The 21,949-nt window shown below is 57.2% G+C and overlaps 1 protein-coding gene across 5 annotated transcripts; it reads left to right on the top strand.

Annotated features, from left to right (window-relative positions):
• The first annotated feature begins 5,897 nt into the window (after nucleotides 1-5,897).
• On the top strand, nucleotides 5,898-21,354 carry LRRC32 (leucine rich repeat containing 32). Of its 5 annotated transcripts, XR_013829470.1 has the most exons (7): nucleotides 5,898-6,183; nucleotides 10,859-10,949; nucleotides 15,268-17,217; nucleotides 18,537-18,588; nucleotides 19,214-19,363; nucleotides 19,470-19,582; nucleotides 20,750-21,354. XR_013829470.1 is itself a non-coding variant. In XM_079929534.1 (3 exons), exons 2-3 carry the CDS (start codon nucleotides 10,863-10,865, stop codon nucleotides 17,170-17,172), a joined length of 1,992 nt encoding a protein of 663 aa, XP_079785660.1. In that variant the 5' UTR covers nucleotides 5,898-6,183; nucleotides 10,859-10,862; the 3' UTR covers nucleotides 17,173-17,837. The 5 variants fall into 5 exon arrangements, 1 of the variants encoding a protein (XP_079785660.1); XR_013829471.1 differs by having other exon boundaries at nucleotides 19,214-19,582; XR_013829472.1 differs by lacking the exon at nucleotides 5,898-6,183 and adding an exon at nucleotides 12,958-13,057 and having other exon boundaries at nucleotides 10,926-10,949; nucleotides 19,214-19,582.
• The last annotated feature ends 595 nt before the right edge of the window (nucleotides 21,355-21,949 follow it).

The following is a 21,949-nucleotide window of genomic DNA, read 5'->3' as shown; positions in this document are numbered from 1 at the left end:
AAAGTCCCACAGCAGTGGGCAGCACAGTGAGGACGGGAACCCAGGTGAGTCCCTCTCTGAAACCTGGGCTGCTTCTCTTCCTCGGTTCTGTCCTCCTCAGGTCCCTCCTCACCCCACCCAAGAGAGGGGAGAATACAACTCTACACACAGGGGATGTCATGATAAATTTAAAAAATCCTAGATTACTTGCTCTTTCAGCTAATTAATGCTCCATCATGTGACAATACAGTAGAGTATTAAGTGGGGAGGCATTGGAGCCCCACTGCCTGGACTCATCCACACTGGCTGTGCAAACTTGAGTTAATTACCTAACCTCTCTGGGTTTCCTCATATGTCATCTGTAAAATGGAGGTAATAATAATAATAATGTCTACCTCACTGAGTGTTGTAGGATTAAATGGATTACAACATGAAAGTTGCATTAGAAAGCTGCCTGGGCCAGCCCATCCCCTTCTCAACTTAAAAGTACAGAGGCCTCACACTGGTCTCAGAATTTCACTCATGGTAAGAAAGATTCATAATCCCGTTAACCATAAACTTCATATTTCATCCCTTCATTTCGGCAACTCAGTGGGGAGGGGCAGGTGTTACCTCCATTTCACCACGTAAGGACCACGGAGCCTGGCCGCCCCACGCCCTCGCAGGTGCAGCGCTTTTCAAAGGGCGCCTGCGGACTGGCAGCATCAGTACCACTGCGAGGTCCTGGGCCCTGCCTCAGACCTACTGAACCAGACTCTTGGGGGTAGGGCCCAGCAGTATGTCTTCACAAGCCCTCAGGGATTCTGATACCCACTAAAGTTTGAGAGGAACTGGGCCTCCGAAAAGATTGCTCTGTGAACCGGGAGTCCCTCACGTGAGGCAAGTGAAGGAAAGCAGGGTGGCGGCTGGGGAAATCTCCCACGTGTGACCTCGTGCTCTCGGGGCCTAGAATCTGCTGTCCTTCTGGGAGTGGAAGTAGAGGAGGCAAGAAGGAGCGTCTGAAACTTCAGCAGGTGACCATTATCTGTGGGAATCGGCTGGGTACAGGCGAGCCAGTTTCTGGACGTTCTGCCAGGCCTTGGGGCTTTGACCAGCTGGAGGGAGACAGGAGCCTATAGCCTGCGGGAGCCCAGCACAGTGGGGATCCCAAAGTCTGGAAGGGTTGGGAATTTGGCAAGGGACCTCCAGGGAACCCCTAGAGGCAGGGGCCCCCCACCATGGGTTGTCCTATCTGGGTCACAGCCCTTCCCCCGAAGGGCCTGGGACCCACCTCTGCCCTGGGTCCTGAGCCCACAGCGCTATGGTCCCTCTGACTCAGCCCCCGCCGAGTCATTGTCTCCCATCACTGGGCGCTCCCTCTGCCCACAGGTCCCTTCAGTCTACCACTGAGTCACAGGCTTTCGTGTGAGGAAGGCCATGTCAGTCATTTTGACCCAGTCCCCATTCCATTCAGCTTTCTACAATGTCATCCTCTCAACACGCCCCTGAAGTCGACAGAATGACTGTCCCCATTTGACAGATGAGAAATCAAGGCCGCCAAGGGAGAATGACTTGCCCAAGGGCGCCCAGCTCCCCTGCAGGGGGTGGGGGGAAGCCGCCCCACAGCAGCCTCGCCTCTAATTAACGCTGCCTTCAGGGGCACTCGTGTGTGTGCAGCTATCTCGCCCCGGCTCGGTTCTGTTGCTGATGTGTTCATTTGGACGTGACATTTATGACATCACAGACCCTAACCAAGGCCCATCCTGATAACCCCGGATCATCGAGAAAAGGATTCATGGGGTTTAAGCTTCAAATGGTTAAAACAGATGAAAAAGTTGTGTGGCTCAAAGGGACAAACCCTCAGGTTCCCAGCAGCCTGAGGCCCGCAGAGGGCTGTGGTTTCGCGGTCCGTGGAGCAGCACAGTCAAGCTGTGGAGACGCTTCTGATCCTGCCCTGCCTCTTCACCCAGTCTCGAACTTTCTCACCTAACATCCCCCCTCTCCCTTGGGGCCTCCGGGAGCCTCCAGACTCCTCAGCCCCAGGTCTCACTAACCGGACTCAGAGCCAAGCGCCTCCCGTGTGGCGGCCAAGGGGTACACAGCACCCGCTCCCCCCGCACTGATGGCTTCGAGCGCCTAGGGAGGGGGTGTCTCGTGCCCCAGCTGAGAGCAGAAACCAGCCAAGCCAGTCGCTGGCCACATGCGTGAGGGCCTTGGAGTCTAAGGACTCGGTGGGAAGGGCTGCCGAGCCCCGCTCTATCAGCTGTGTGACTGTGGGCAAGTCACAGGATCCCTGAGCCTCGGTCCCTCTTCTGTAAAAGGGGGGGAACAATAGCCCCCTTTTGCCAGGTGGCTGTGAGAAGACAGTGCAAGTAAACTACCTGGCACCATGCCCGGTCCTGCAGCCCTCATTATACCCATTAAACACGTAAGCTAGTCCTCAGAAGAAAGGAAACACCACCTGTCTCTTTATCAGCGTTTGTTTCCCAAGCACCCTAGGTGGCTTTTTGGCTCACAAACTCCCTACAGCTGACACCAAGCATTTTCTCTCCTATCCTACTGTCCCTCTGGGAGGTGGCCCATAGCTGGTTTGGTCTAAACCTAGCTGCCCTAGGGAGCATGGGAGGGTGGGCAGGAGAAGAACTGGGGAACCCAAGGTTTTGCCACAGAAGGCAGGGCCCCCAAAGGGGCTGATGAGGAAACTCCCTGACTCCCTGGGGGCCCACAGTGGTGCTGGGCAGGGGCAGGGAGTGAGGAGAGCCACATCCTTGCACTGAGATCTGGTCTGGGAGTCTGCGAGTCTGGAGACCCAGGTTCAATTCCTGGCTCCCAAGCTGTGTGACTTGGGCCAGTTACTTAACCTCGCTGAGCCTCAGTTTCTTAGTCAGTAATTGAGACTAAAGACACCTGAGGCTGTCTGTGGCTATCTTTATCCTGATTTGCCACATGAGATAAAGGATTGGCCCACAGTGGGCGTTCAGTAAAAAGAGCAACAGAAACTAAGTTGGGGGTCCAGGGTGCCATGGTCCTTCCCACCCCATTTCTACAGTTAGATGAGGCCAGCAAGGCTCAGAGAGGTTTAGCGACTTGTCCGAGGTCAGATGGGATGTGCACATCATTGCCTTCCTGGGCACTCACTCCTACTTGGGAGCCTTGGTTATCAGCCTGGCCTAAGAAACCGCCCCCCCCCCCCCCCAGGGAGCCTTGAGCCTGTCTTCATGCCTGGGAGGGTTTTCTCATCTCAGAATGGTAGTCCTGAAGACACAGGAAAAGATGTGTCTCCTATCTTCACTGACAGATGCATGAGGGTACAGAAGCGTTTCCGCAAAAATACCAACACAGTGAAGATGAACCCCCCATTGATGAGCTGTCCAGGAGAACGCCCCATTACTGGAGGGGTGCGAGCAGGCGCTAAGCAACATTGGATGGAAAGTTGGCCTTGGTGGCCTTGAAAAGAAAGCCACCCTCCACATGGCTACCAGGCAAATCCAACCCTGCTCAGTTCTCACCTCTCCTCCCCCTTCATATCCAGCTCCGGCTCCCAGACTTGGCCTTTGAGTTTTCTGGACTCCATCATCCTATGTTCTCATCTGCCTCCCATCTGGTCTGGGAGCTCCACAAGGGTAGGTCCTGTATGTTTTGATTCCGGGACCTGCCAGGGAAGGGAGGTCATGTTTCCTGGGCAAGGACCACAGGCCAGGCCCCCGACCAGGTATTTACACACGTTGCTGCAATTTGGGCTTCACGACAAGCCAGAACATCAGGTGTTATTATTAGTCTCACTTTGCAGATCAGCAAACTGAGGTCAGAAAGATCAAGCAAACTGCCAAAAGTCCCACAGCAACACGAACGCTGAAGAAGTGAAAAGGTGAAGGAAGGGGCGTTGAGCACGTGGGGTTCCCGATTTCAGCCCCCAGTCCCAAGAGGCATCTGCAGCAGGTAGGCACGCTTGGTTGCCCATCTGTCTCCAACTCTTGGGGAGCCCCATCCAGGCACTGAGTGAAGTGGACCCCTGTGAACTGACTAACCACAACCGCAGCGTTTGGGGGTGTGTGGGAGGCAGGTCGCTCTCCCCCGAGCCCGCCATAGCCCCAGCCCCGCCCTACCCCAGCCCCAGCCAGAGCTCTGCGCCAGCCCAGCAGTTTCTGCCCGCAGCACCTCAGAGAAGGGTGAGGTGGCGCTGGATGTGGGGGGAGCAGGTCAGGTGGGAGAGCCCAGGAATTGTCTGAGTCCAACTCAGCCATGTTCTGCCCATGCTGCAGGGCTGCTGCGAAGCACTTCCTGGACATTTGGCCCCTTCGACAAGGATCTGGAAAAGGAAGCCCACAGGGTGTGGCAGAGGCATCATTAATCGCCACAATAAAGACAGCCAGAAGTTGCCTAACACCCACTGGGTACAGGCCCCAGGCTAAGTCCGTTATTCTTAGTTTTGGCACCAACCCGAGAAGAAGCTACTATCTTTCCCATTTTACAGATGGGGAAACTGAGGTTCCATTTGACCAGATGAGGACTAAAGCCGGCGAGGTGGGGAGAGGGCGTTGCGATGACCAGCTGGGCCCTCCCTCAGCATAGATCTGAGGTTCCCGGTCGCTGGGAGGGAGAGGAAGGTGTGGACACCCTTCCCAGGTCCTGTGACCTTTCCTACCTATGCCCTCATAGCAGCTCAGGTCCCTCCTTAGGAAAGCTTTCCCTGATCTCCTCCTCTGAGTTTAGGTTAGGCCCTGCCCCACCCCCACCCTGCCGTCCTAGCTGTCACAGATTGTCTTCTCTGAGCTGTCCCCATCTCCCCAGGCCTGTCCCCAAAGTAAGCCAGATGGGAGGAAGGAAATGCAGCTGCCATCTATATAGAATTCAGGGAACCCAGCTTCTAAGTCTGGCTTCACCTTGATTTACCACAAAGCTGTGGGCGGTCGCTTTCCCACCGGTAAAATGGGACATGCCGTACTACTCTCAGGGCTGGTGACCATCACGGAAGAGAAACATTTTGGAGGAGGAATTCTCTCCTACCCTTGGAACCACGGCCTGAAGGACAGCTGTGACCCTCCTCTCCTAGGCTCCCCTTCCTCAGGTCCACACCCAGCAGGGCAGGGCAGGGTAGCTGTGACCTGGCAGGGCCAAGGCATCTAGAAGAGGACATGGTTTTGGGGAAGATGCGCCTCAACCTTCCACGTAAAAGACAACAATACCACCGTGCTACTTTTTGCACAGCACTCAAAGACAACCTGACTAACGTAGCGCTGGAAAAGTGTACCCAGTTTGGGCAGGGCTTAGCTTTGTGGACAGACTTGGGGGAAATCCCTGTCTCTTATATTCTGTGTGACTTTGGATAGGCTATTTAACCTCTCTGAGACTCGGTTTCCCTAAATATAAATGGGGACCTTACTAGTCCCAGACAAGTGATTTTTATTTATACTCGATGACCCCATCCACAGCTGGTTTCTCCACCTGAATTCTGGGGGGGTTTGATGGGACCTTTTCACAGGGCTGCTTAAGGGCCCAGGAGATGATGAAGGAGGAAGAGTCTGGACACTAGAGCACAGTCTAGAGAGGAGAAGTGACCTGCCTGGACTCACCAGATGGGACGGCTTCGGTGTGGGGAACCCCCTCTGTGGCCACCCCAGGGCCAGCGAAGGGTCATTTCCTTCCGCGTTCAGCCCCGCCGTGTCACCTCTCCTGTTTCCCCGGCTAAGTGCGGCGGCGCCGACAGCGGGGGAAATCGGGGCCAGGCCGGATTTCCTCTGCGGACCCGCGGCTGCTAGAGCCACCCGCCGCCCTGGACCCCGCGGGGCCACGAACTGCACGTGCGGCGGCCCGGGGCGGCCTGGCTGGCACAGCGCTTCCTTAGCGACCCCTCTCCATCCCCGCCCTTTCATCCCGCCCACTTCGACCCGCCCCTTCCCAGTCCGGGTTTCAGCGTCAAGAAAAAGCTTCACCCCCTCGCGGGTTCCGGATAAACCGAGTCACACGGGGGCGTGCCGGCCCGGCGCTAGGACCCCGCGGCTGGGCCGAGGGGGGGGGCGTGGTGGGGCGGGTCGGCGGGAGAGGTATTTAAATTGGAGCCCGAGCTGCCCTCTCGCGGGTCCGGTTCCCGTGGGGCGGTGGAGCGGCCGTGCGCCTCCTCGGGCCGTGACCCCGGGGTCTGGCGCGGGGTGGGACGGGGAGGGCAGGTTTGCGCAAAATGTGCCGGGGCTGCCCGGGAGAGGAGCGGCGGCCGCGCTGAGCCAGGTAGGAGCCGCCCAGCGGGCGAGGCTGGCCGGCCCCCTCGGGGAACCGGCGGTCCCGCGCCCCTCTCGAGCACCCGGCGCGGAGCTGGGCTGGGACTAGTCCATCGAGACGCGGAACTTCAACAGTCCCCTCCCGCCACCGCCCCCTGCTTTGCGCGTGGAGCCAGGGTTGACTCCAGAAGTCTCCAAGGCTCCTAGCTCAGCGAATCTTTCCCGCGAAGGGCGAGGCAGGCGTTCCCATTTGACAGATGGGAAAACAAGCGCTAAAAGGCTAGCACTTGAGCAGGGAACACACAGCTAGTCAAGGGCAATCCGGGATTTGAATCTGGTCTGCTACTGCCCTCTGACCCTGGCCGGGCGTGAGTCTTCCCATCCCACCGCGCCAGATAGCCTGCCCATCTCTAGGGGCGGGAATGGGGGGGTGGCACCCACCTCCCTCCAAGGAGCGCCGCAGCCAGCCTTCTTCATGGGTGGTAAGACGTGAGGGACCCCCACCCCCACCCTCAGCTGCCTGAAATTCCGCCATCACAGCCACATTCCTTTGGGTTAAGGTCTAATTCCCCCGTGGGATGCACATGTCTCCAGAATGGGGCTTGCCCTTAGTGATTCACTGCTGGCTGGGAACGTCCACAGCAGCTCTCCCAGGACCCCACTCCGCCAGTGATCCAGGCTGAGAGGAGGGAGAGGAGCACCCTAGAGCCCAGCACTGTGAGCCTGTCTGCTGGGGTTGGGGGTTGGTTGGAGGGGGTTAGAGAGGGAGGTCTTGGCCTGGTGTTGTGGAAACATTTGCTTTGGAGGCAGACAGGCTGGATTCTGATCCTGATTCTGCCATTTACTGCCTGTGTGACTTTGAGTAAGTCACCTCTCTGAGCCTTATTTTCCTCATGGACAAACTCTATAGGGGGCCAGCAGCTCAGCACGTGCTGGAGAAAACACAGCATTTGGGTCATACAGACCTGGGGCTAAATCCCAAAACACTTATGAGCTGGGTAACTATGGGGTAAGTCACTTCACCTTTCTGAGCCTCAGTGTTCTCATCTGTACAATGGAAATTATAGTAACTGCTTCACTGGCTTGTTGTGAGAATTAAATGAAATGATATAGGTCAAGTGCTTAGAAGAGTATCTAACATCCTTAAACACTAGGGGTGGGCTTATTATGGTAGTAGGTGTTGCCCTCCGCCCCCTTTCTCTCTCTCTCTCTCTCTCTCTCCCTCCCCACATTGTGCGCGTGCACACACGCACACACACGCATATTCTTTGGCACTTCTGCCCCCAGTCAGTGTCCTAAGATGTGTCCTGCGTCCTCTTGCCTAGGCCACTTGTCTGCTGGCCTGGGGCCTCCCTCTTCAGCACTCCTTACCTCGCCTGGGCTGCTCAGCCCTGTGGGTTTGTCCCAGCTGGGAAAGACAATATGTGTCTAGGGTGACTTCACAGCCATTCTCAGCTTGGTCATCACAACCATTGGGATCAAACAGTGGCAAAACAGGAACCAGGCTGCTTGCCCTACAGATGGGACACTGAGACCCTGAAAGCTTAAGGGACTTGCCCCAGGGAGCAGGGCTGGTGGGCAGTAGAGTCTGGATGGGAGACTGGGTCTCAATTATCCCAATCCTCCCTCTTGAGAGCGAGTAACTCTCAAATTCTCCACACTGTGTCTCGGGCACTGCTCAAGGGTGTCCACTGCCGAGGGGCCCCTTTCTGTTAGATGGCAGGGTGGAGTTCCACGTGCTGCAGGGAGGGGCCCTCCTGGAGGCTCAGATGCTCACCTCAGGGATAGAGTGGAATTTGGCAGGCAGGGCAGGGGGAAACGAGTGCCCCTTTGGGCAGCAGTGCCCTCAGGTTCAGAACTAATCCAGGTCCTTCCTTATCCTCACCCCGCACTCACTGCTCAGCTCTTTGCCGTGGACTGCTACCCCTCACTTTGCTGTTTGTTCAGTAGACTTTTAGTGAGCACCGCTTAATAGATCCCTGTTCTCATAGAATAAGAAATAAATGATTGGGAAATGATCAATGAGAGGAAAACAATAAAACACGTGCAGATCTGGGCAAGAGCATTCCAGGTGGAGGGAGCAGCAAGGGCAAAGGCCCTGAGGCAAGAATGCACTTGCTGTGTTTGAGGGATGGTGAGAAAGCTAGAATTTGGTGAGGGAAGAGCACATGGTAGATGGAGTCAGAGAGGAGATTGTATAAGCTTCGATTTTATGGGAGGTTTTCAAGCAGTGAGATTCATGAAAGACGTCACTCATGCTGCCATGCTTAGGACAGACTAAAAGAGGTCAGGTTGTTGCTGGGGTCGAGGCCCAGGGTCGTGGTGGTGCCTCAGTCTGTGACAGTGATGGAGGAGGGAGGTAGGCAGATCCAGAGTCTGTGTTTTAGGGAAAGCAGACAGAACCTGCTGATGGGGGGAAGGAGTGTGGCAGGGAGGTGAAGGGAGAGTCCAGGAGAAAAACTGCTCTCACCAGCGTCACCATGTCACCGAGGCGCCTCATGTCAATTCTCAGCGCCTTCCCCAGCCTGCACAGTGTAAGATGGTTCCCAGAGGAGAGTGAGGCCCCTCTGCCCTGGGGGCACTTCCCATGGTGGTGGTGGTGCCGCGGGCGGGGGGGGGGGGGTTGGTAAAGGGAAGGGAACCACGGAGTGATGAAGTGCTCGATGCCAATATATAGCCCAGACTTGGGAAACCAGAGGAGGCTTCTTGGAGGAGGTGACATCTAGGCTGAGACCCAAAGGATGAAGAGGTATTCAGCACAAGAGAGGGGAGGAAGTGAGGGTTTGGGGCAGTGAAAAGATGCTCAGAGAACTGAAGGAAGTATGAGGCTTCCAGAACACAGAGTGGGAGAAGGGACAGTGAGAAATGAAGCTGGAGAGAAGAGCTGGCTGGGCAGGGAGCACTCCCCAAGGGCCTCGAAGCCCCGCTGAGGGGTTTCCACTCAGTTCTGAGTACCCTAGCATTCAAAAGGGTGGTGATGTTCTGCTTTTTAAACAGCAGAACCAAATTTCCTGTGAAAACCCAACCTGTAATGCAGGTGAGAGGAGGACATCTGTGGGGCAGGGGGTCCATGGCCCCGGGAGAACCCAGGGAACAGGGCTTAAAAGACACGGCTCGGCTCGGGCCTTTGCCTGTTGGAACCAGAAAGGACCTCAGAGCACCCACCTTCATTTAAAATTCATAGCAAGGATGTTTATGGGTTCTAACAGTAAAGACTCAGCCATAAAGTTTCTATAAATGCCTCTTCCAAAACACCCCTCAGAGTCACAATTCAGCACTTATTTATTGATTACCTGCAGGAGACCTTATAGTGTAGAGGTTAAGGGCACAGACCCAGGAGCCCGACTTCCTGGGCCTGCCCCTTGTTAGCTGTGTGACCTTGGGCATGTTGCTTAATTTCTCTGAGGCTCAGTTTTCCTGCATGCACAGTAAGAATGGTGATCATGGAGCCAAGTCGTTGAATTATTGGAAAGAGTAAATGAGTTCATACATGTATAGCGTCAACAAGAGTGCCTGGTGCATAATGAGGGCTCTGTAAGTGGCACAGAATATGTCTCACTTGATCTTTAACAAAACTTCAAGGTTGGCATTAGCCTCAGAAGAGGAAACTGAGGCTCAGAGAGGTGAAGTGACTTGTACAAAGTCACAGAGCAGGTCAGTGGAGGAGACAGAGGGAGCAGTCTGGTGTGGGTGACTGGGTCCAGTGCTCTTGGAGAGCGTTATGTGTCTCTCCTTGTTAATGTTTTGTATGTATTATGGTCTCTTCTGTGCCTTTATTTGTGTCCCCAGTTCCCAGGACAGAACCAGACAAGAGGAGGCATTCAGTAAAGGTGTGAGTGAATGAATGAATGAATGAATGAAATTGATGGATTGAGCTGTGTATTCCTAGCACTTGGCCCAGGTTCTCAGTGCATGAGCCCCTAGAAGCACTGGGATGTGACCCTCCTGAGGGCTTTGTGGTCCCCCTCAACCCCAGCCCCGCTGCTCATGGAGAGAAGGGCTGGCCCAGCATGCCTGGGTGTCCCACTGCGTGGGCGGTGGCTTCAGTGAAAGTTAAGGGCCTGGCAGCCTGTTCCTGGGGAAGTCCACAGCCCGCAGTGCTGGGGGCAGGGCAGGCCTCCTGGCGGGGCTTCCTGTCAAGGCTCCAGGCCCAACCTTCAAACAATGGCAGGGACTCGACAACCAGAAAATCAAAAGAGAAAGGGCAAAATAAAGGTCTGCGGGTGGGGGGATTGAGGAATTCCGTTTGGGGCTTGAAGAGCTAGGATGGGGGGACCTGCTTGTGGCCTGGGTGGAACTGGAGTCAGAGGCCTAGCTCCCCACCTTACCCCACCCCAGCCCTGAGCTTGGCCAGGGCAGCCCTTAGGGTCCCTCTCCCTCCTGCTCACCTCCTCCAGGCTGTCTTCCAGGTAGGGTCTTTTGAAACCCAAATCTGACCATGTCACCCACTGCTTAAATACTCTTGTCCAGGGTAATGGCCTAGCTCCTTGGCCTGGCACTGAAGGCCCTTTGTGATGGGCTGCAGCCCTTTTTCCCATCTCCTTCACAAGGTGCCCCATTCAGAGCACCTTTGGTCCAGCTACAGCTGCGGTCTGGGGTTCCCTGAGGGCAGGTACAGACAGGAAGGAGCGGTAGGAAGGAGCCTGTGGTCTTACAGCCTTCCCCTTTCCTCCTGCCCTGTGCAGAGCCATGAGCCACCGGATCCTGCTGCTTCTGGCCGTGCTGACCCTGGGCCTGGCTACCTCCCAACACCGAGACAAGGTGCCCTGTAAGAAGGTAAGAAGCTCTGCCTTGGCAGGGAGAACTCCCTGTCTCCCCCTACCCCCTGCCCGGGGGTGTCCTACTGCCCCAGCCCCAGAAGCCAGAGGCTAGAGGGGTCAGAAAAGGAAGGGGAATGCATTTAATGCCTTTAAACCTTGCATTTAATGAGTACCTACTAGAATGCTTAAATGCCTTGTTTACTGTTAATCCTTCTGGGTAAGTACCATTACTCCAATTTTATAGAGTTGGAAACTGAGGCTTGGAGAAGTTGGGTAACTTGTCCAAGGTCATTCAACTAGGGCCAATATTGGACTCTATCCCTTCAAGCTGCCCCCAAAGGGCAGTGGGTCTAGCTGGCTGACAAAGCATAGGTATATGTGTGGGGAATTTAGAGTGGGCACCTGGGAAAGGCTCTTCTGTACTAGGCCCCTTCGGGGGACGAATCCCCTTTCCTAACTGGGCTCCTTAACTCGAGCCCATCTGCCACATCTCTGCCGTGATGCCTCTCACTTATTAGTGCCGGAGTCAAATGCTGCCTTCTCCAGGAAGCTTCCCCTGACCCCTTCCAGGCCGACCTGGTTCTGTTTGATCCCTTTTGGGGCCCCCACAGCCCTAAGCTTCCTTCCATCTCAATATTGAGTGCATAGGGTAAGTTGCTGAATGGTCCACACCTGTCTCAGCTACCAGACCAAGAGCTTCTCAGGGGCAGCGACCAGGTTTGATTCACTTTGTTCCATTTTCCTGCCAGGAGTCAGGGAGACTAGCCCTGAGGTTACTGTGACCCTGTGGGGTACAGAGAAAAGGAACCCTCTAGGTCCACTCGTAAGGCTGGGCAATCATTGAAGTCAAGACCAGAGCTTGTGCTGGGGAAGGGACTGGCCCTCCAGGGGCCCCACCTGGCCCTGAGACTGGAAGCTTACGGCACAAGATGGACAGCTGCTCTTGGAGGCTGGATGAGACGGCAGCCAGGGCCCTGCACCCCTTCCCTGGGGTTTGCAGTGTCCTGCTGTTGCCACCTCACTTCTTACTCCTTGGAGCCCTTCTGGGATTCCCAGCACCCAGAATAACAGGCAGAGAAGGCCTCAGACGTCACCAAATGCAGCCCCACATCCACCTGGGGCAGTAGACTCAGAGAGATAAAGGGTCTGGGCCACCCAACAGGCAGAGGGGAACTGGGTGGGCTTTGGATTTGGGGCAAATGAGGTAACAGGCAGGAAAGCAATTTCTGAACTCCCGTGGAAGCGGTTTTGATGCTTTTTAAAATAGTAAAAACGAATTGCCACGTGCTGAGGGCTAACAAGGGGCCTGCTCCACGCTAAGGGCTTTCTCTCATTTTATGAGAGAAAACTCTTCTTTTCAGCCGAGGAAGCCAAGGCTGGGAGAAGAGATGTGACCCACAAGGTCATACTGATAGGAGGTAACAGAGCCAAGATTCGAACCCATCTCTCCCGAGCTCATGCTGCCCACTGCCGGGTAACTCTCCCTACCCTGCTTCCCTTCTATGTGCAGGTGGTAAAATGGTGATGAGTGACACCCTCTTCCCTCTAAAAAAAAAAAAGAGCTGGACAGCGGAGTCCTGGCATACCAGAGAGTAGACAGGGGGTCATCGGGGAAGCTCTGAACTTGATTAAGGGCTGATGCCCCCAAGACCCCTCTCCAAATAAGTCACTCAGCTTGGAGCTCAGGGAGCGGTGGGTACCTGACAAATGGGGTTCTGAGAGCTGCCCACGCCTTCAAGCTCCTTCCTAGACTGGACTGGAGAGCTGGGCAGCCCTGCCTTGTGCCTTGTAGCAGTCCCTCTGGGCCTCTGTGACAGGGGTCCTGGGCACTGGGCAGAAAGCAGGATTAGGTGCTGGACTTGGCTAGCTTTGAGTCCCGCCTCAGCTCTCAGGAGCTGGTACCCCAAGGAGCCTTTGAGTATTGCCTCTGGGGTGAAACGGGGTGTGGGCTTGCAGGTGGGTTAAGCCCCATCCCCCAACACACACTGTGTTTGTGTTCATTTTGCTGTTTCTTCTTTAATCAGGATGGTTTGCGGAGCTGAGGATACGGATAGGCAGGCTGTGCCCAGTGGCCCCAGCTGGCAGAGACGGTTGTGAGGGAGGATGGGGCACGGAGCCAAGCAGGTCTGGCAGGGTGGCCGGGGTGGGATTCCAGTTTGCATGGGTGCCCAACTGCAGGGGTGTCCTCGGGCCTCTGAGTAGGGCAGTACCGTGGAGTCGGAAGCCGCATGGAGCTGGAAGAGTCGCACTGCCTGATGGAGGGCAGTCCGTTCCTCTCCCCCCACCCGCCCCCCGCTTCACCTTGGAGCTCTTGGGAGGAAGCTGAGAGCTGGGCCAGCTGGGGAACACCCAGGCTGGTGTTCCTGCCCTGTCGGCTCAGCCACTGACTTGCTGTGACCTCGTGCAGGTCACTGCCATCTTTAGGCTCAGTCTCCCCATCTGGGCAGTGGGTGGGCTGGACCCTTTTTGCTCTGACGGTCTTTGACTCTAGTCTGAATATATTCATCATCTCTTTTCTTTTCCTTTCAAAAAGGTGATTCAGTCAATCCCTCAGACTTTTACTAAGCTGATGATGTCTGTGACTCTTTCATTCACTGAAAGATATACTGAGCACTTTCTATGCCCCAGGTCCACAGTAGTCACTCAGTCAAACCCTGTTTGCCCTGAACTTACTGTCTAGCAGGTCTGCACACAAACAGTCACAATTCAGGGGGCCAAAGCTATGAGAGAGGAAGCACAGGGGCTGTGAGAGCCCAGAGGAGGCCCCGACCTGCCCGGCAGTCAGGGAAGGCTTCCAGGTGGAGGAGACCTTGGAGCTCAGCACACAGAGTTCACCATGCTGATCTGGTTGGGAAGAACATAACCAGTACAGGGAACAGCAAGGAGGAGGCCCAGAGGTGGGTGTGGGAGGGCACAGTGGGCAGTGGGCAGGTGTGGGCTGGGCTGGAGTGGGTTGGGAGGAGACGGGACAGGTCAGCAGGGGCCACAGGCAGCCTTGAACTCTGCTGAGGGTGCTGGACTTTGCCCGGAAGGGGTTTAAGCCGAGGGCAGCACGGTCAGAGTGGAGTTTTTGAACAGTTGCCATGCATTTGGCTGGCGGAAAGGGGTCAGTGGAGACAGAGAGGCCAGGGCGGAGTGGGCCTGAGCTTGGTGGTTATAGAAGCCAGAGCCTTCGCTGGGAAAGGCTGGGGTTCCTGGTGTGTGGGAAAAGACAGAGGGACATTGCATTTCCATGGAAAGATTTCTGACCCCTGAAGGCACATGTGATGGAGGGACAAAAGTGGGGTCTTTGGTTGTTAAGAGACTGGGGTTCAAAAGCCAGCTCTGTTCCTCACCAGCCGGATGATTCTGGGGCCTCCCTTCCCCTCTCTAACCTTGGGTTTCTTAAAGAGGGGTGATCAGATTTGACGGGCAGGCTATTGCGAAGATCCAGTGAGACCAGGGGTCTGAAAATGCGAAATAAAATATAAAATGCTGAATGGGTGCTGGGGAAGGATGAGTTACATTCTGGATAAGAAACCAGAGTGGTAATGTGACACAGCAAAATCAGTCTTGTCATCAAAGAATGTGGGTTGAGACTCTGGTCATCTTTTCCTGCCCCCTACCCCATCTCCAGGGGGCCATCTGGACTGGACCATGCAAAGTGAAGCCACTGGTGGGGGTGGGGGCAGCAGCAGAACGAGGTCATCTGGTGAGTGTCAGCAAGGAAGGCAGGCTCTGGGACCCGAGCTCTGCCCCGTGGAGTGAGGGCTTGAATGAGATCTGAGGGTGAGAGACCAAAATTAACACCAATGACAGGAGTGCAAATAGCATTTTCCCCTTTTGGAAACATTTCTCCCAAAGTGGTTTCTAGTAGAACATCAGCTGGGTAGGTTTAACTCTCTGGGTCCATGGAAAGAAACTGGGATGTGGAACCAGGAGGCCTGGGTCCCAGCTGGCCCCGCTCCTCACTGGCTCTGGGGCACTCTCGGTGATACATGGCTTAGTGTCCTCTAAAATGGGATAATAATCAGTATAGAGTATTTTGTTAGTGCATTTGTCCTTCTATCTGTCTATCATCTCTCTGTCTGTCTACCAATCAAAGTTTCCTTGAGTCCCTCCCTGATGCCAGCACCACCGTACTGGGTACCGGAGACAGGGAGCAGAGTAGGGGTAATGCAGACATGGGGTGATTAGGCTGGGGGGGAGGACGGCGAGCACGCTGGGAGGACAGAGGAGAGGCCTGGCCAGGCCTGGTGGCGGCTCCAGTCATACTTCCTAGAGGCACGTGTCTGCTTGCCCCTCCTACAGCACCCACTAATGCCCGCCGCTCTCCCTGCCCTCCGCCTCCCCAGGTGGACAAGGAAGTCTTGTGCCGGGGCCTTGGCCTACTCCAGGTCCCCTCGGTGCTCCCACGGGACATTGAGGTCCTCGACCTGTCTGGGAACCAGCTGCGGAGCATCCTGGCCTCGCCCCTGGGCCTCTACACAGCGCTTCTTCACCTGGACCTGAGCGCCAACGAGATTAGCTTCCTCCAGCCAGGGGTCTTCCAGGCCCTGCCTCACCTGGAGCACCTCAACCTGGCCCACAACCGCCTGGCGGTGGGCACGGCGCTGAGCACTGGGGGTCTGGGTCCCCTGCCACACCTGACGTCCCTGGACCTGTCTGGCAACAGCCTGTACAGTGGCCTGGCGGAGCGGCTGCTGGCGGAGGCGCCCGCCCTGCGCAGCCTCTCGCTGGCGCAGAACAGCCTGACGCGCCTGGGCCGCCACACCTTCTGGGGCACGCCCGCGCTCGAGCGGCTGGACCTTCACAGCAACGTGCTGATGGACATCGAGGACGGAGCCTTCGAGGCCCTGCCCCACCTGGCACACCTCAACCTCTCCAGGAACTCCCTCACCTGCATCTCCGACTTCAGCCTCCAGCAGCTGCGGGTCCTAGACCTGAGCTGCAACAGTATTGAGGCCTTTCAGACGGCCCCGGAGCCCCGGGCCCAGTATCAGCTCGCCTGGCTTGACCTGCGGGAGAACAAACTGCTCCACTTCCCCGACCTGGCCGCGCTTCCGAGACTCATTTACCTGAACGTGTCTAACAACCTCATCCGCCTCCCTGCAGGGCCGCCCCAGGGCGGCGAGGGCCTTCACGCGCCTTCCGAGGGCTGGTCCGCCTTGCCCTTCTCTCACCCCGGCCGCAACGCCAGCACCCAGCCCCTCTCTCAGCTCTTGAATCTGGATCTGAGCTACAATGAGATTGAGCTCGTCCCCGAGGGCTTTCTTGAGCACCTGACTTCCCTGCGCTTCCTGAACCTCAGCCGGAACTGCTTGCGGGCCTTTGAGGCCCGGCGCGTGGGCTCCTTGCCTTGCCTCGCACTCCTGGACATGAGCCACAATGCGCTGGAGACGCTGGAGCTGGGTGCCAGGGCCCTGGGGTCTCTGCAGACGCTGCTCCTACAGGACAACGCCCTGCGGGACCTGCCCCCGTACACCTTCGCTGGCCTGGCCAGCCTGCAGAGGCTCAACCTGCAGGGGAACCGGGTCAGCCCCTGCGGGGGCCCAGGTGAGCCTGGACCCGTGGGCTGTGTGGCCTTCTCTGGCGTCTCCTCCCTCCGCGTCCTGAACCTGGCGGACAATGAGATGGAGACGCTCCGGGCAGGTGCCTTCCTCCACACTCCGCTGACCGAGCTGGACCTCTCCGCCAACCCTGGGCTGGATGTGGCCACAGGGGCCTTGGCGGGCCTGGAGGGCTCCCTGGAGGTGCTGGCCTTGCAGGGCAACGGGCTGGCCGTCCTGCAGGTGGACCTGCCCTGCTTCAGCTGCCTCAAGCGGCTCAATCTGGCAGAGAACCGCCTGAGCCGCCTGCCTACCTGGACGCAGGCCGTGTCCTTGGAGGTGCTGGACCTAAGGAACAACAGCTTCAGCCTCCTGCCGGGCAGCGCCATGGGCGGCCTGGAGACCAGCCTGCGGCGCCTCTACCTGCAGGGGAACCCCCTCAGCTGCTGCGGCAACGGCTGGCTGGCGGCCCAGCTGCACCAGGGCCGTGTGGACGTGGACGCCACCCAGGACCTGATCTGCCGCTTCGGCTCCCAGGAAGAGGTGTCCCTGAGTCACGTGCGTCCTGAGGACTGTGAGAAGGGGGGGCTCAAGAACGTCAACCTCATCATCATCCTCACCTTCGCCCTGGTGTGTGCCATCCTTCTCACCACGCTGGCCGCCTGCTGCTGTGTCCGCCGGCAGAAGTTCAACCAGCAGTACAAAGCCTAGAGAGGCTGCGGGCTACAGACCAGCTCTGTCGGGGGACCCTGCCAGGTCAGTGGGGGAGCCAGAGGCACGGAGAAGGGTGGGGACTGACCCAAGATTACCCAGTGAGCCAGGATCCAAGAACCCTGGTCTCTCAGTCCCAGCCCAGGGCTCCTGTCCCTGTATCCTGCTGCATCAGTAGGTGACTCACTTCACAGGGCGCACGTGTGGTCCAGCTGTGGAAGCTGGAAGGTGGGCAGCTTGCAGGAGTGACAGAGTGTAAGGTTATCCCATCGGATCAACACATCTTCACCAGGCGTCTGTTTTGTGCCACACCCTGCCCTGGGCACGGGGGACGCCAGGGAATGAGACACATCCCTGCCCTCAGCATCGCCCAGTCTGGGTGGGGAGGTGGTTGCGGTGACCACACAGAGCGTGGAAGCCAGGGACCCAAAGCTCTGCAGCCTCAGCTGGCTGAGTGTGGATGGCCCTGCTGGGCCAGGGTAAGAGAGAGGCAATGCCGACCAGGAGGATTTGTCTGAGAGGTGTCCAAGCAGACCGTTCGTCACATCTTCTGATAATGACTTCCAGCTTCTCTGGAACATAAAAAGCTTGTGACCGGAAGAGAGCTGGAGCCCCCTAAGGCTTGGATCCAGTGCTATTCGGCGGGCTGCGGCAGCTCCAGCAGGGCCTGGTTAAGAGGCGCTCTCCCTGGGCTCCAGCCCAGTGCTGGACCATTCCGTTTCCTGCTCCGGGCAGGCTCTTTCCCTACCTGGCACTCTCGTGTTGCACACACCGGCCAAGATACTGCCCTAGCCCCGCTACTCCCTGCCCAGGCCGCCCTGCTCCATCCCAGCCTCACCCTGGCTGCTGAGCCAGGAGTGAGAACCTTAGGTGTCTGGTTCCGTTCGGCACCACACTTGGCAGTGGTGACAAACCCAAGCCTGCATCTGCCTCTTTATGACACCCCTCTGAGGTTCATATTTTATCCCATTTTACAAGAGGCCCCAAAAGTCTCCCTCCAGGGACCTCCAGCTAAGAAATGCCGGAACTGAGCTCCAGACTCACATCCTCCTGAGTCCAGAGCCTGAGCTTGGCCACTGCAGGGGCTGCAGGCTGTTAGGCGGACAGGAACAAGGCCCGGGAGCGTCCTGTGCCGTGCACACCCACCCGCTCCTCTCCCTCCTCTCTCCCAGGCGGGCAGAGGGAAGATGGGCAGCCGCAGGCCCTCTCCTCCTTCTGTGCCTCATTTTCCCTTCTTCCCTCATTTGCAGACTAGGCGGGCTCTCCTTTTTCTCTTCTTGCTCTTGCGTGCCCTCCTTCCCTCTCCCTCCTTTGAGCATAGCCTGGACTTTGAAACCATTGAGTCCAACCTCCCTGTTGCACAGGTACGGAGGCTAAGACTGAGGAAGAGAATGGGACTTGCTCAGAGCTGCACAGGTCAGTGGCAGCGCCTGCGAAACAAGGTGGATTCAGACCTCATTGAGGGGGTGGGGGGCGGGGCTTGGTGGTTAGACCTGAATGGTTTCCTTCTCTCTCAGCTGTCACATCACAAGGTGATGCTGGCTCCAAACTCGCTTACTAGTCCTCATCATGCAGGGACTTTTTTTTCCCCTAGAAAAATGGATAGAAAAATCCCATCCAGGGGCTTCCCTGGTGGCGCAGGGGTTGAGAGTCTGCCTGCCGATGCAGGGGACGCGGGTTCGTGCCCCGGTCTGGGAAGATCCCACATGCTGCGGAGCGGCTGGGCCCGTGGGCCATGGCCGCTGAGCCTGCGCGTCTGGAGCCTGTGCTCTGCAAAGGGAGAGGCCATAGCAGTGAGAGGTCCGCGTACCGCAAAAAAAAAAAAAAAAAAAAAAAAATCCCATCCAGATATAACCCCCTGTTTCTCATACCCATGAAATCGTGGGCCGTCTGGGAAGAAAGGAAGCCCTGGGATTAATCCCGGGACCCTGTGTCATTGTCTTCACCCTCTTACCTGTGCTTGGCCCGCACTCAGGCTCACGATGGTGCTCGGTAAAGTGTGAGATGATGAAAATGCCCCTCTCTCCACCCCATTTTACAGATGAGAAAACTGAGGCCCAGAGCAGGTCGAGGACTCAGGGAGTCAACGGCAGAGCCGGGGCTAGAGCCTGGTGGCTTGGCCCCAGCCCGGGGCCCTGGTGGCAAGTGGGGCAGCCGGCGGGTCCATTTCTGTTTGGGATCATGACCACAGGTGCTCACTGCACACAAACACTCTTCCTCAGGCCTGGAGGGCAAGGTGTGGGCCCCTGCATGCCTGATCTTTGAGAACACTACACAATGCTGCTCTCACTCCCCAGGACCCAGGCTACAACCCAGGCCTCGGGGCCAGCTCTTTGTGTAACCCACGTGAATGTATTAAAAACGGATTTTGGAGAAACAGTGCAGCCTGCCGGCCTCCTCCTTGCTGCGGGTAATCATTGCGTCCACTTGAACCCTGCCCTCCTCTACTTCCCTTCCAGCCGTTGAAGCCTCATGGGAAACCCCTGGGGAGACAGGCTGAGGCCCGCTGGGTGGGAGACGGAGGCTCTGGGTCACCACCATCCTGGACCTGGGTGCCTCAGCCCCCATCGTGTCCCTGCCACACCTCTGTCCCCTCACGCTCAGCAAACCCCACTCCCCACCCACCACTGAGAAAAGTGACTTCCAGCAGGAGCCGCTGAGCGCCTTTCCCTCCTCTGCAGCTCCATTTTCTCTCTTTCCTCTCCTTCAGCCTTTCCTCTCTGTTTGCTTCTTCCTCTCAGACTTCAGCTGTGCTCAAGTCTTGCCCATCTTACAAACAGTAAGGAGACCCTTAAGCCACTTTCCCCTTTCCTTCCCTCCTTCATGGGTAAACTTCTAGGGAAAGTAGCTTCCTCTCCCTCCCCTCCATCCCAACCCATCCCAGGCCGCCTCCAGCTGTCCCCCTTCCCCCCCAGCTGAGGTCACCAAGCTGCGGGGCCCCTCACCTCTATCCCCCCATCACCCACACCTCCCCCTCGGCACACTCTTCCGACATCTAGGACCCCAGGAGCCTTCCTCTCAGGCTCTGCTCCACGCTCATCATCAGAATGGCGATCAGCAGGACGCTTCTCTCAGGAATGCCATCGCCCTCACTGACGTAGCCACCCCATCGCTCTGACAATGCCCACATCTCTGTCTCCAGCCCCAGCCTCTCCTGAGCGTCCAGCCCCGGTACCCTGACACCAGAGGCCTCCCCAGCTAGAGAGTTAAAGGTCTCCCAGGGGCTGGAGGATTGAGAGTGAGCGGCCAGGCTGCAGTTCAAGGTTGAACTTGGAAGAACCAAGAGGGGCCAGAAGAAGAGCATGCGTGGTTCCCAGAAGGGGGTTGGAGGGTGAGGGTGTGGGCTGTGGGCTCTGGGGAAGGGGACAAGAGCCACCTCACCTGGGGTGGGGGTGGGAGTCAGGCAACGGGCTGAGGTAGAGTCTAGAGGGCAGGGAGTGGTCCCCCTGGTCTCCCACTTTGCAGCCCCTTGTGCTTGTCTTCATGTGGCCCCGCCTCCCGTTCTCAGCTGCCTGACACCCAGACATCACCCCCTTGGCAGGTGCCAACCTTCTCTTCTCCACCTCCTCTCCCACAGGCTCCAGCTCCGCCTCCCCCATCCGCAAGCGTCCTGGAGATTTCTGCAGCCCAGCTTCCTCCCTGGCTGTGACCTCTCGCTCCCAGTTGCTGCTCCCAGCTCCTACTCTCCAAAGGAAAAACTGAAATGCCTATTTCATGGATGGGGCTAGGCGGTGAGAGGGTATGTGACGCAATGCCCTGGCACACAGTAGGTGCTGCCCGAAGGCCTGCAGGAGGGCAGTAGCATGGGCTGAGCTCAACCCAGGACTCTGGGAACCTGGGAGCCCACCAGGCCCCTAACCCCTTTTCCTGGCAAACAGGGGACTTTGCTCACCTGACCAAGACCCCAGCAAGGCAGAAATTCCTGTTTTCAGCCGAACGTGGACACAGCTGCCAACTAGGTCATCGGAGCATCCGGCAAGTTCCAGGGCAAGAGGATGCCCTTGCACAGCCCCTGTCACAGACAGACTGTGGTGTCAGGTCACCTGGCTCACTCAATCCACGAGGACCCGGCCCAGCAAGAGCCGGGCTCGCAGGCCGGGTAGGAGGAGAGGAAGCCGGCATCCCTGGCCCACCAGATGCCTCCCCCGGTCAGTTCCCTGTGTTGGCACAATCCCCCAGGATCCAGGATCCAGAGTCTGCTTTCTGTGCCCCTGTTGTTTAGCAGCTCAGAGGCCCTGCAAGTCCGGGTCCCTGCGGCCCTCCATCCTCATCTCTCTCTGGCCACCTCCCACCTCCTATTCAGAGCTGACAGAGCACTTCCAGGTGGGCCCTGCGCTGAATACTTGATGTACACGGTCGTATATAATTCTAACACTCTTTGGAGAGATTTCTATTATTATCATCCTCACTTTAGAGAAACTGAGACTCAAGATGCCACAGCTGTCAAGTGCTAGGGCTGAGACTTGAGCCCAGGTTTGCCCTGCTCCTCTCTGGAGCCAGCAATCTTAACCATTAGGCAGCACTGCTTCCTGACCCTCCCAATTCTGGCTCTCTCCCACCTCTTCTACTTGAAATGTCTCACCTACCCTGACCCCCCTGCCAAACTCCTCCTTTTTCAATGCTTACCTGCATCACCTCCTCTGGGGAGACTGCCCTGATTTCCCTCCTCCAGCTGCCATCAGCCCTGGGCTGCCCGGGCCCACAACACTGGGATGTCTGCCTGATCCACCACCAGACCGGGAGCTCCTGGAAGGAGGTCTTACCCAGAGACCCTTCT

This window comes from Stenella coeruleoalba (assembly GCF_951394435.1).
Source record: "Stenella coeruleoalba genome assembly, chromosome: 8".
NCBI lineage: Eukaryota > Metazoa > Chordata > Mammalia > Artiodactyla > Delphinidae > Stenella > Stenella coeruleoalba.
The sequence above is the reverse complement of the archived record's forward strand: the minus strand, read 5'-3'. Positions and strand labels throughout refer to the sequence as shown.